The sequence below is a fragment of the Musca autumnalis genome, unplaced genomic scaffold (genome assembly GCF_047663935.1).
Source record: "Musca autumnalis isolate F117 unplaced genomic scaffold, ASM4766393v1 scaffold_2, whole genome shotgun sequence".
NCBI lineage: Eukaryota > Metazoa > Arthropoda > Insecta > Diptera > Muscidae > Musca > Musca autumnalis.
Window position 1 is genome coordinate 21,986,711 of NW_027411755.1, and position 14,518 is coordinate 22,001,228.

Below are 14,518 nucleotides of genomic sequence, written 5' to 3' on the forward strand. Positions count from 1 at the left end.
AAATTGTTATTACTTATACGCTATGATGTTTCACCCAAAAATGAATTGGCTCTAAGCTAAATGCATTTAATGTGATGTACGGACAAATGACACAGTCAAAAATTTATCATTTTCACAGGAAAATATTGTTTGATGTGTTTTATTTTTGTCAAATTTTGCTGAAATAATCGGCTAATATGAATGTTACAGCTTCCAAAATTTCCATCAAAAGGCATAATAGCAAATATTTGGATAATTTTTTGTCATTAAATTCAAATGGGTAATTGGAGGATAATCAACTAATGTGGATTAAAAAAATGCAATATTAGATTCTTTAGAAGTTTTTCCAAAGACACAAGTGGATTCTTTAAGAACGACCTTTTATCAAAACGTTTTAAAAACGACCAAGCAAATTTTTTTAAAAATTTAAACCATAATTTAATTTTTAAAATATTTTCAAGGTTAAGGAAAAATGAATTAAAAACAAGGAAGAAAAGCGTTAAGTTCCGCCGGACCGAACTTTTATACCCTCCACCACGAACTGTATTAAAGTGAATAGGAACAATTAGTTTTATTTAATTTATGAAAGTACTAATAATATAGTTGTTCCACAAACATCCCATACGGGACAAGGGAGACTTCTCTCATATCAATGAGTGCACCCCGATTCATATTAGCTCAAAGATATGGGACCTACTGTTTATCGCCGAGTCCGAACGGCGTGTCTTAAGAGAAGTTTTACATGGCTGAAATACTCAGGAAATGTCGCCAAAATTACTGAGGAATATTTTGCCACCGTTGAACATTTTGATGATGACTGGCCGGGGAATCGAACACACGAACTTCAGCGTGCAAGGCGTGTGTGCATACCATTGCACCACGGTGGCACCCAAGTACTATGCTCTTCTTTTTAGTGCAGGAGTAGTACATATATCTCAACTGATAAAACTCCCTTCAAAACAGTTATTATGGGGCGACGTTTTTGTTCTTTCCAAAACATGGACCAATATTTACAATTTTCCGAATTGAGCGAAATACATCAAATTGGGCAAAACCGACTAGACCTAAACGTGAATATTCTGGATTTGGATAGTTAACAACATCGGGAGCGCCGTTCTATGGAGGCTGTATAAAACGTTAACCTGTACCGATAAATTTCTGGAGGAAATTTTCGTAACTCCAGCAAAGACTAAATACCAAATTTCAGTTATTCCCATTGAATATTGTGGCTAAAACTTTCAAAATACCGAAAATTGGGAGGGATCCTTCTATGGGGGGTATATAAAAACATGGAACAATACCGGAAATTTTCAGGTGGGAAGTTTTATACCACCAACGGAGATTAAATATTAAATTTCATCCGTTTCGATGGGATATTGATGACACAACCTTTAAATACCGAAATTCGGAAAGTACATTCTATGGGGTTATTTGAAGAAAATGGTTTATACTGATAATTCTCTTCTGCAATATTTTATACACCCATGACAATTTAGATACTAAATTTCAGACATATCGGTGGTATATTGAGGCCACAACTTTCAAAATACCGTAAACCGGAAGGTACGGTCCTATGGGGGTATTTGAGGACGTCGACCTATAACGGCACATTTCGGCTGGAATGTTTCATACCTCTATCAAAAACTTAATACCAACTATCAGGTATTTTGGTGGAGAACGAGCTATATGTAGAAAATCGGGAGGTACCGTTCTATGGTGGCTATGTGAAGACATGGACCTATACCGACAAACTTCAGGTGGAAAGTTGTATACCCTCAACGAAGACTAAGTACCATCTTGCAGCCATTTCCGTGTTACAATGAGGCTAAAACCTTCAATATACCGAAAATGGGGATAAACCGTTCTATGGGGGTACCCCCCAAAACATGCACGTATACCGACAAATTCCTGAGGGAAATTTTTGTAGCCCGGAAAAAGACTAAATACCAAATTTCAGCCACTTTGGTGGAATAATAAGGCTAGAACCCTCAAAATAACGAAAATCGGGCGATGCCGTTCTATGGGAGCTATACCGAATAATTTCAGGTGGAAAGTTTTATAGCCACAACGAAGACTATGTACCAAATTTTACCCATTTCGGTGTTAAAATGAGGCTAAACCCAAATTTAATATGGAATATTTTATACCCCAAGTGCAGACTATGTGGAATATTAGGGCCACAACCTTTAAAATACCGAAAATCGGGACGAACCGTTCTATGGGGGCTATATGAAGGCGTAGACCTATACCGACAAATTTCATATGGAATGTTTTGTACCCCAAATGAAGACTAACCACCAAATGTCAGCCATTTCGGTGGAATATTAAGGCCACAGCCTTCTAAATACCGAAAATCGGCAGGTACCGTCCTATGCGGGCTCTATGAAGGCGTGGACCTATAAACAAACTTTGGTAGAAATGTTTTTTAGCCTCTGGAGACACAAAATACCAAATTACCACCAATTCGGTGCTCAAATGGGACTAATACACTCAAAATATCTTAAAGTGACGCGTACTATATATGGGACGTTATATGGGGGCTATACCAAAACGTGGACCTATATAAACATTTTATGGTAGAAATATTTCTTAGCCTCTGGAAACACAAAATGCAAAGCTACAACCGACTCTGTGGTCAAATGGGGCAAATACATTCAAAATATCTTAAAATGATGCGTACTATATATGGGGCGTTATATGGGGGCTATACCAAACCGTGGACCTATATAAACAAAATTTGGTAGAAATATTTTTTAGCCTATGGAGACACAAAATACCAAATTACAACCAATTCGGTGGTCAAATGGGACAAATATCCTAAAATTTCCTTAAACCGACGACGCGTCACTTTGTATGGGGGCTATACGAAAACGTGGACCTACATAGCCCGCTTTCAATACCAAAAGTCCTACATACATATAATAGATTTTACCAAAATTTCATCCACCTACTTCAATTCGTTCGGAAGCTGGAGTGGTTTCCACAGACGGACAGACGGACGGACATAGCTATATCGACGTAGAATTGCACGCTGATCAAGAATATATATTGTCTGTGCTGTCTACAATGATTATTTCGAGTAGTTACAAACGTAGTGACAAACTTAACATACCCCCATCCTATGGTTGAGGGTATAAAACAAAATTAAGAGCAATTAGTTGAAGTGGATTTTTTAAGAAAAATTTTTGAAATAAAAATCCACAAAAAATGATTTAAAAATATTTTTCAAGAGGCCACAACAAAAGCTGATTTAAAAAAAAATGTTCAAGAACATTCTGTAAACATGAATTTTTTCTAATAATAATTTTCAAGAAGTCTTTCAAAAGAGGATTAAACAAGTAAAAAGTCGTTAAGTTCGGCCGGGCCGAACTTTTTATACCCTCCACCATAAAAAAGTCTTAATTAAAATGGAATAATTAGGGTCCTTTCACAATTTTAGGTGTAACAACTTTTCGACAATGGTGAGTATATTAAAAACCCCGAAGGACAGATGCGCCGTGAGTCGAACTTCCGCGTTATGGCGTGATGAAGTTTTTGCAAGAGACCCTGTAAGCCATCATTAATTAGCATTATATCTTTGTTTGTTGTTTTTGTAGAGCACTTAAGCAACAGTGAACAAATATATAACGCTAATTCCTGATGGCCCACAGGGTCTCTAACAAAAATTTCATCACGCCATAACGCGGAAGTTCGACTCACGGCGGATCTGTCCTTCGGGGTTCATAATTTACTCACCTAGGCCTTTCTTCCCCAAGAGGAATTTTTCTTGCCCCAGACTTTCACCTCCATTTTGTTGCACAGTGTTATCTAATCTAAAAAAATGTGTTCAGCTAGGTGAAAGGTACCACTAACGGGGCTATATCAAAGAGTCAACCTATCTTTAAATTTTTTGTCGGAAAAGTTTTATAGCTGCAGGGAACTTCAAGAGCCAAATTGAGGGTAGTTTCATCAAAACAATGTAGACCCTCCAAAATGGACCAATGTTGACGAATTTTAGTGAAAAAATTTCGTGACCACTGAAAATTCCCGAAAATCGGGAGGTACAGTTATATGGGGGGATATACCAAAGCATGGACCTATATTGACGATTATTTTTGAATAGACAAAATCGTAGCTAAAATTCTCAAAATACCGATCATTACAGCTAGTTCGGTTAAAAATTGCAGCTAAAATTCTCAAAATACCGAAAATCGGGAGACATCGTTATATGGGGGCTATACGAAAACATGGACCTATGTTGACGATGTTTCGTTGGAGATATTTTATGACCCCTGAGAACTTCAAATGTCAAATTACAGCTATTTCGGTTAAAAACTGTAGCTAAAATTCTCAAAATACCGAAAATCGGGAGGTACCGATATATGGGGGCTATACCAAAACATGGACCTATGTTTAAGATGTTTCGTGGAGATGCTTCATGGCCACTGAGAACCTCAAATATCAAATTACAACTAGTTCGGTTGAAAATTGTAACTAAAATGCTCAAAATACCGAAAATCGGGAGGTACGGTTATAAGGAGGCCATACCGAAACATGGACCTATGTTGACGATGTTTCGTGGAGATGTTTCATGACCATTGAGAACCTCAAATGTCAAATTGCAGATAGTTCGATTAAAAGTTGTGGCTAAAATTCTCAAAATACCGAAAATCGGGAGGTACCGTTATATGGGGACTATACCAAAACATGGACCTATGCCCATATCCTTTGAGATATAAGTTTGTTGATCACAAGTAACCCTAAGTGCCAAATTATAGGTTATTCGGTCTGCAAATGTGGCGAAGAACGTCAAAATACCTCAAATCCGGAGGTACCGTTATATGGGGGCTATACCAAATAGTGAACCGATATAGCCCATCTTCGAACTTGACCTGCCTATGGAAAAAAGACCCTCGGGTGCAAAATTTCAGCACTCTATCTCAATTATTGCGGACGCTAGAGTGATTAAAACAGACGGACAGACGGACATGGCTAGATCGTCTTAGAATTTTATCCTGATCAAGAATATATATACTTTATAGGGTCGCAAATGATTAGTTCGATGTGTTACAAACGGAATGACAAACTTAATATACCCTCCATACTATGGTGGAGGGTATAAAAAAGTAAATTTGTCCAGAACATTCTGTTAACATGATTTTTTTCAATAATAATTTTCAAGGAGTCTTACAAATAATTTTCAAGGATATAAAAAAACATTTTTTAAGGACACTTCACAAACGTAATTTAAAAAAATTGAAGAGCAATTAGTTGACGTGGATTTTTTAAGAAAAAAATTTGAAAGAAAAACTCACAAAGGATGATTTAAAAACATTTTTCAGGAGGCCACAACAAGAGTTGATTTAAAAAAAGTAAATGTGTCAAGAACATTCTGTAAACATGATTTTTTTTTTTTTTTGATAAAAATTTTCAAGGATTCTTACAAACGAGGATTAAAAAAATATTTTCAAGAACCCTCCAGAAACTTGGATTTTTATAGAATGTTTTTCAGGAATATGTGGAGTTGTTAGAAATATTGTCAAGGACCCTCCAGAAGTTTGGATTTTTAGAAATATTTTTCAAAGACGTTCCACAAGCCTGGATTTTTGTGAGAAAACTTTTTCCAAGGCCTTCCACAAGCCAATATTTTTTTAGAAATATTTTTCAAAGACCCTGAAGAAGCGTGTAGAAATATTCATCAAGCACTCCGCAGAAGCTTGTACTTTTTTTGGAAATGTTAGTCAAGGAGCCTCTAAAGCGTAGATTTTTAGAAATATTTGTCAAAGACCCTCCAAAAAATGGATTCCAAAAGAGATTTTTCCAGGACCTTTCAGAAGCGTGGAGTTTTCAGAAATATTTTTCAAGAAGTTTTGGACCTTTTTAGAAATATTTTTCATAGATCCTTCAAAAGCGAGGATTTTTTGGAAATATTTTTCATAAACTTGTAGATTTCTAAGAAATATTTGTCAAGGGCCCTGCAGTAGCGTGGATTTTTAGAAATAATTTTCAAGAAGTTTTGGGCTTTTTTAAATTTTACATATATCCTTGAAAAGCGAGGATTTTTTGGAAACATTTTTCAAGAACCATCTACAAGCGTAGCTTGGACTTTTTTTTTGGAAATGTTAGTAAAGGACCCTCTAAAGCGTGTATTTTTAGAAATATTTGTCAAAGACCCTCCAAAAAATGGATTCCTAATAAGATTTTTCCAGGACCTTCGAGAAGCGTGGAGTTTTAATAAATATTTTCAAGAAGTTTTGGACCTTTTTAGAAATATTTTTCATAGATCTTTCAAAAACGAGGATTTTTTGGAAATATTTTTCATAAACCATCTACAAGTGTAGATTTCTAAGAAATATTTTTCAAGGACCCTCCAGAAGCGTGGATTTTTAGAAATATTTTTCAAAGACCTTCCACAAGCCTGGATTTTTTTTTGAGAAATGTTTTTCAAAGACCTTCTACAAGCCAGGATTATTTGGTAAATGTTTTTCAAAGACCCTGAAGAAGCGTGGAGAAATATTCTTCAAGCTCTCCGCAGAAGCTTGGACTTTTTTTTGGAAATGTTAGTCAAGGACCCTCTAAAGCGTAAATTTTTAGAAATGTTTTTCAAAGACCCCCCTACAAGTGGATTTCTAAAAAGATTTTTCCAGGACCTTCAAGAAGCGTAGAGTTTTAAGAAATATTTTTTCAGGAATTATGGACCTTTTTAGAAATATTTTTCATAGATCCTTCAAAAGCGAGAATTTTTTGGAAATATTTTTCATAAACCATCTACAAGTGTAGATTTCTAAGAAATATTTTTCAATGACCCTCCAGAAGCGTGGATTTTTAGAAATATTTTTCAAGGACCCTCCAGAAGCGTGGATTTTTAGAAATATTTTTAAAGACCCTCCATAAGCGTGGATTTTTAGAAATATTTTTAAAGACCCTCCAAAAGCGTGGATTTTTAGAAATATTTTTTAAGGACTCTCCAGAAGCGTTGATTCTTAGAAATATTTTTAAGGACCCTCCAGAATCGTGGATTCTTAGAAATATTTTTTAAGGACCCTCCAGAAGCGTGGATCCTTAGAAATATTTTTCAAGGACTCCTAGAAGGGTGGAGTTCAGATAACGATGCGTAGATTTTTGAGAAATATTATTCAAGGGCCATCCAGATGTGTAGATTTTTAAGAAATATTTTTAAATTACCCTCCAAAAGCGTGGAGTTTATACAAATTATTTTTAAAGTTCCTCAAGAAGAGTGGATTTTTAAAGATATTCTTCACAGACCGTACAGAAGGGTTGACCTTTTAGAAATGTGTTCAAGGACCTTCCAGAAGATTTTTAGAAATATTTTTTCAATGACCTTTGAGAAAGGTGGATTTTTTAAAAATAATTTTAACGGACTCTTCCAAAGCATATGTTTTAGAAATATTTTTCATGTTTTCTAAAGAAAAAATTTTCAAGGAGCTGGGAATTTTTAGAATCATATTTAAAGAACAATCATCAAACTGGGACTTTATAGAAACGTGAATGTTGATGCTTGTTCAGAAGAGTGGATATCAAAAAAATGAAAGACCATCCAAAAACGAAGATATTCAAAAACAATATATGTATTTGAAGGATCTTTTAATAATGAGTTACACTCAACAACCGTGGATTTTTTAAAACATATATTTTCCACAAACGTTAGTTTTTTAAAAATATTTTTCAAGGAATCTCCAAAAATGAGAATTTTTTAAAAATATTTTTTTAATTTTTGTATGGCTTTAGTTGACCTTTGGACTTAATTTAGTTTGGCTTGAGGTCATTTTTCCAATATTTCGACGTCGTCGATCATCATCAGGGATTGTAATTTCTTTTTGTTCTCGAAAAGCAGACTTTACTTCCACATCGATTCGCAGGTATTTTCCAACTATTTTTTAAGGAGTCTCCTCAAACTTGGACTTTAAAAACAATATTTTTGATGGCCCTCCTAAAACATAGATATTTACAAATATTTTTCAAAAAATGTTAAAAAAAATCAAAAACTCTCATCAAACGCGAATTTTTTAAAAAAACATTTTTCCAAAACTGTCAGCAAAAACAGATTTTTGAAAAAATATTTTATAAGGAACTTCAAAAGTATTTTCATTCCGTTTTCCCATAAAATATTTTTAAGGTTTTTTAGAGGTCTTTAAAAAAACCTCCACAAGCGTGAATTTTTAAAAATTATTTTTAAAGGGCCTTACAGAAACGTGTATTTAAAAAAATTTTTTTTTTGAGGACCCTCCAAAAACGTGGATTTTGTAAAAAGTTTATTTAAGCGACCTAGACTTTAATTTTTATACAATGCTTTCCAGGGATACCAAGAAAAACTATAAGCAAAAACGGATTTTTTATTTTTTTTCAAGAGTTTATCTCTTGTAGATTTTTTAAAGAATATTTTTCTAGGACCAGCTGACTTTTTTGGGGATTTGCTAAAGAATAAAATATCAGACCCGTAATTGTGAATTTGTATATGTTTTACAAAAACAAGTCGCAGATCTTTACGCTTTGATACGAATACAATCAAAAATGTGTCAGCGAGGTAATAGTTGTATGACAATTTGGAGTCGATGTACTCCTCTCCCTCCGTCTATCTGGTTAGTTGGTGCTAGCGATTTCTTTCTAGTGGGTCAATCGATTTGGTTCAAACTTTTCATTTCTTATATTGTATCCAAACATCCCTCACAAGAGTTCAAGACTTCCGCTAGAATGGTTCGGAGGTTGTAACAAATTTGGTTCAACCCGATTTGGATCAAACTTGGTCATATCGTACTAACGGTCCGGTCCATACTTTCGAATTTTCGAAATGTGTCCCTCACAAAAGATCGAAATTCAATGACTGTTATAGGATCATTTTTGAAATATCAACCATATGTACTCCTTGAGCGCCTGTTTACAGCGACATAATGTTTTTCATGGGCAAGTCCATTCCTCCTTGTCCAAAAACTCTATAAAATCTCACGGTGGTAAAGTAAACAATAAGGTCCAATCTTTGCATATTGTAATTGTTCTTCCAAACTAAAATCAAATCCTAACATGAACTACATCGGTGCACTTCTTCCGGTAACTCCTCCACAAAAGTTCAAACATTAAGATTTAAGATGAGGTTAAAACACGTTCTCGGATAAATTTGAAATCATTAATGTATTGGGAAAACAATCCATACTGGGTTTGCTTCCTTTCATTATTTCACAGACTGATGATTTATCTCTGTCGGCAAAGCATGGTACTTTTCTAATTTTTTAACCACCAGCTGATCAGTGATCACAAACATGCATTTTTCAGAATACATAAAAAATGCAAATACCAATAGCAGCGAATTTTTAAAAATTTCCAAGATTCAATGGACCTGAAGTGCAACTCTTTGTATCTTAGCAGAATGCCTGACCATCCTCGAAAAATAATATTGTGCTATAACTGATTTATTTGTCAATGCTTGAAATAGTAAATAATCCGCGAAAACAATCTATATAAACAAAAATCGAATGTCTTCCGTTGGTTATGGCATCAGTTGAGAACGGATAGATTTATTTGGATAATTTTTTTTGAAATGTTCGTCATAACCTAGCACTTTTACGCCCACTTTTTCAATATTAATTTTTAATATTTTTTACAAAAACAACTGAACAGATTTTCCCGAGGACCCAAAGACTTGACCACGCCCACTTTTTAAAATATGAACCGATTTTCCTGAAATTTTCAGGGTAAAAATAGGATGCATACTTTCTTGAATTTTGAAGGGGGCTGGGACTTCCTTTTGCCATATTTTAAAGATGAATTTATGAATAAAAATAAAATGCTGTCATAACCCAGCTTAGGTTTTTATGGAAAGAAATTTTAGGACGCCCGCTTTTTTCAATATGCATATATGTTTTCTGCAAAAACTACTGAACCGATTTTTTTGTAAATTGTCAGGCAATGTACAGGGATGGCCACCGAAAACAGGCTACATATTTTATTGAATACCAGAGAGGGCGGGGTACTTCCCCTATGCGATATTTAAAAAAAAATGCTATATTTGCAAATTAATCTACAATCTAGGTACTTATTTGTGCCTAAAGAACCGTCCACACATGTTTTTTTAAATATGTTATATTCTCAATAGTACTGAACCGATTTCAATCAAATTTGCACAAAATCTCAATGTTAGCCGTTGTTATGTATATATTTTTGAATTTCGGAGGAGGTGGTTTGCCTTCCCCACGCCTATCTTTTAAACGTTATATGAATAAGCCGAACTTATGATTTTATCGGTTTCAGCATAAATTTTGGGAGGTAATGGGGTTGTGTGTACCTTAGGTATAATTTGGAGCCAAAATGCCGAACCACGCTCACTTTTTTTAAATATGTTATATCTAGAAAACTGATTACCACGCCCACTGTTTTCATTACTTACTTACTTAGCCCATTACAGAACATTTGTTCCATAGACCGAACTAAGAAAAGATCTCATCTCTTCATGCACTTGTTTGCGCCATTCTGCGTGCACCGCCATGTGGCTCGAATTTATACGCTTTTTTAGCGGGTTCATCATCGCTCATTCTTGTGATATGGCCTAGCTAACGCAATCGCTGCATCTCGATACGTTTAAGAATATTGATGTCGTTGTATAGCAGATACAGCTCGTGGTTCATGCGACGTCGATATTCACCTTCAACGCAGATTGGTTCGTAGATCTTTCGAAGAATTTTACTCTCAAGCACGCCAAGCACTGCCTGGGCGGTATACATTCAATACCATCTTCTGGGATTGGGACTGTGGTATCTTCGACGTCTTCGCTGCTATTGGATACCAACAGTTTTGAAAAATGTATGTGTACCAAAGCCATCAGTTTGATGCTTGACTCTTTGGTAGAATTTTCGGACTTCATTCTGGCTCCTGTACATCTCGATTTTTTCCCACTCCCGCTTTTCCATCTCTCTCTTTTTCCTGCGGAAATGACGTTTCTCCTTTCTCCCTTTCTCCCTGTATCTCTCTCGTGCGCTACGCGTTGCTACGGATTGTAAAGTAGCCCTATATGCCGCATTTTTCTCTTCGGTGGCAGCACGACACCCCTGATCATACCAGGGAATCCTTGGTGGAGGACTCTGGTATCCAAGTATGGATTTTGCGGCTGTTTGCATGAAGTGGGCAATGCTTTGCCATTGCGCTGATATGTTATCGGAATGAGGAGTGCTTTGATTAAGCAATTGGGCTAGTTGAGGGGAATATGCTGTGGCTATCTGTTGTGATTGCAGCTTACCAATGTCTAACTTTCGTGTTGTGTCTTTGTTTGCTACGTTTAAGCGGGTGCGTACCTTTGCTGCAACAAGGTAGTGGTCCGAATCAATGTTTGCGCCTCGGAACGATCGTACATCCAACACGCTCGATGAATGTCTTCCATCTAGCATAACATGATCAATTTGATTTCTTGTTTTCTGATCTGGAGACAGCCAGATTAAATCCGGTACTGCTAACTACCATGTTTTTTGCAGCTGCGAAGTCTATCAGCCTCATACCATTGTCAGATGTTTCACTGTGGAGACTGAATTTCCCGACTGTTGGGCCAAAGATATTCTCCTTTCCAAGTTTGGCATTAAAATCGCCTAGAATGATTTTAATGTCATGGGCAGGGCAACGGTCATATGTTTCTTCTAAGCGCTCGTAAAATATATGTTTGGTCTGTTCGTCCTTTTCTTCAGTGGGAGCATGAGCGCAAATAAAGCTGATGTTGAAGAATTTTGGTTTTATTCGAACTGTAGCAAGTCTTTCGTTCACTGGGGTGAAGCTTGATACCAGATGTTTGAGCCTCCGACTAACTACGAATCCGCAACCAAACTCATGCGTTACGTCATGGCAGCTATAATACAGTGCGTCACCTTTAGATGTTGTTGTGACGCCTTTCCCAATCCAACGTATTTCCTGTATGACAGTAATATCGGCCTTGTACTTTTCAAGTATGTCTGCCAATGCGAAGACTGCACCTTCTCTATAAAGAGTGCGAACATTCCAGGTGCAGGTTCGCAGATCATGGTCCTTAAAACGTTCTTATGGGTGAACGCGCGGCACATGTTAGCTCACTACCTTTAACGAATGTTAAAGGCAGTTCCACAGATGACACCACGGGGAGATCAGTGTCCACTTGAGATGAAAGAGGGACCAAGATAAATCCTGGGCTTTGCCATGTTAAAACCGGTCAGGACCGTTGCTTGGTATCTTCCATCCCCTACGTCGCCCTTCATGTATTGTCATCCAAATCTGAAAAGTGTGCAAAGTTTTAGTCCGATTGGTCAACTGCAACTGTGTCAAAATTGAGTTACCACATTTGAAATGCAATTTAAATTAAACACCGTCAAAACACTTTAAAAATGGACCAATATTGGTTTTGATTCCATACTCATGTATTGTCATGAGTTACCAGATTTGAACTAAACGGACACCAAAGCAAGTTAAATAAAACACTGTAAAAAATCTCTTGATCTGTTATCCATTAAAAATACTTCTTCACTTTTTATTCCAACTCTCTCATCGCAACATTTATTTTTTTGGTCTGCTTTAATTTTCAGATGTTCCTGATATTGTGTGTCAGGATTATGCTGTACCACAAATGCAGGATCTGTTACACAGCCAAAAGTCAAATTCGCTTTACAGCGGTGCTGGTAGTATTTTGGGTGGTGTCGTTAGCAGCAGCGGTGGAGGTGGTGTTGGTGGCATTGCTTCAAATAGTCTTAATGGAAGTAACAGTAATTACAGTACAACATTAGCAAGCAACCGCAACACTCTCAACAATATGTTTCATATGAAAATACCACCACCTCCGCCACCACCAATGGGTACGGCACCTTTTCCCCTGGTCTCATCATCGTCAACGTCTCTTGCACCAGGAGGACATTATGCACTACAACAGCAACCGCAAACATCACCAGGACTACAGCAGCAGTACCACCTCCAGTACCCTGGTTCGGTATCACCATCCGGCAATGGCCCCCCAACAACAATGTCACCTTCTGAGAAATATTATGCTGCAATGGCAATTTGTAAAGCCAATATGTCGACAACATTGGCTACCAGTAATGCAACAGCACACCAAGAACAGCAGCAAATGAATTGTGCCACTGCAACAACAACAACAGCAACACAACCATACCATCAGCAAAATCAGGCGGCACCACCAACCGGAACATTGCCAAATGGCAAAAATGTTTTTTTAACTGGAAATTTTCAAAATGCCCTCACATTACCGACAACATCTAACAAAACTTTGAATTTTGATAAGTCTCCTACAGCCAGTATTAGTAGTGGCGTGGGAGGAGGCGGTAATGCTGTGGCGGCGGGTGGTGGATATGCTTGTGGTGTTGGCGGCGGCGGCAGCCTTAATGTCACATTGACAAAACCACATCATTACAATGCAAACGAATTGAGTGATTTCATGAACCATGCTGCTGCTTCTGCTGCCAGCGATGCTGAGGAGTCGGCCAATTGCCAGTTACAAGAATTTCCAAGACATTCATTAGTTATTGTGGAAAAATTAGGCTGTGGTGTTTTTGGTGAATATCATTTGTGTGAAACCAGAGGATTAAGGTAAGTACCTGAGACAAATTTAAATATTTAAAAAATAATTTTGCAGATAGAAGTTTCTTGACTAATTTAAAAATTTAAGGTCAAGAGAACTTTTAGAAGTTTGTATAAATCTTATATGTAACAAGATCTACATACGGTCGTCCTAAAATTGAGTATCAGATAAGAGCATCCATTCTATTTACAGGAACATCAATTTTATTTATAGTAGACCAAGGGATTTTTTCAAACAATATTTTTTTAAGGTCCAGAGAACAAGTAATTGCGTTTTTTTAATGTATATTTTATTTTTCAGGGAAAAAAAATAGAAATTTAAGTTTTTTTAATTATTGTGGATTTCGGAGGGTTGGCGTTTTTTGTTTGGGATGACGACTTCTATTTTGTTTTTCAAAATAGTCAGGCTTAATCCCATAGTCGTTGTTTTAATATTTTATTAAAACAACTTTAATTTATTAGTGGGAAAAAATTGGCGATGTTTACCAAGGGGTAAGGCAGGGAATACTATAGTTTCAGATCTCGCCACAGATCTTCATCAGTTCCCTTATTTCTTGTTTTTCAACAAGAAACTTTTTATACCAAAGTGTCAATTGCTAGCTCAAATAGATACGTGCGCAAGGAAACACTCTGATCGAGAATTTCTTTGGCACTACCTAAACTCTAGCAACTTCACACAAAAAACGCCACACAAAAAATCCCACATTTTCAGTTCAATACTATATACAATAAAAACATCAATTTATAAAAAATTTCACTCAACTTAAAGTAGAAAAATACATTTTTTCTAAAAAAGGCAAAATAAGGCAAAATATTTCATCTGAATATGATAGTACATACCCCTGCCAGCTTCCAAAAATTTTTTGGAGGAGACGATATTTTTACATTTTTTCTAAAGTTTAAGAAGATTTCAAAAATATTTGTAAAAAATAATTTTCAATATACACACAAACTTTTATCTCCCTACCCAGATATTACAACTTTCTTCGTTCTTTCTTTATATATT

General features: G+C 36.1%; 1 protein-coding gene across 1 annotated transcript in view; it reads left to right on the forward strand.

The window, feature by feature from the left end:
- Ddr (discoidin domain-containing receptor 2) overlaps positions 1-14,518 on the forward strand; it is a 978,256-nt gene that overhangs the window by 725,938 nt on the left and 237,800 nt on the right. Inside the window, exon 13 of the mRNA XM_073967242.1 lies at positions 12,507-13,521. Coding sequence (XP_073823343.1) covers positions 12,507-13,521 — 1,015 coding nt within the window. The remainder of the gene's footprint in view (positions 1-12,506; positions 13,522-14,518) is intronic.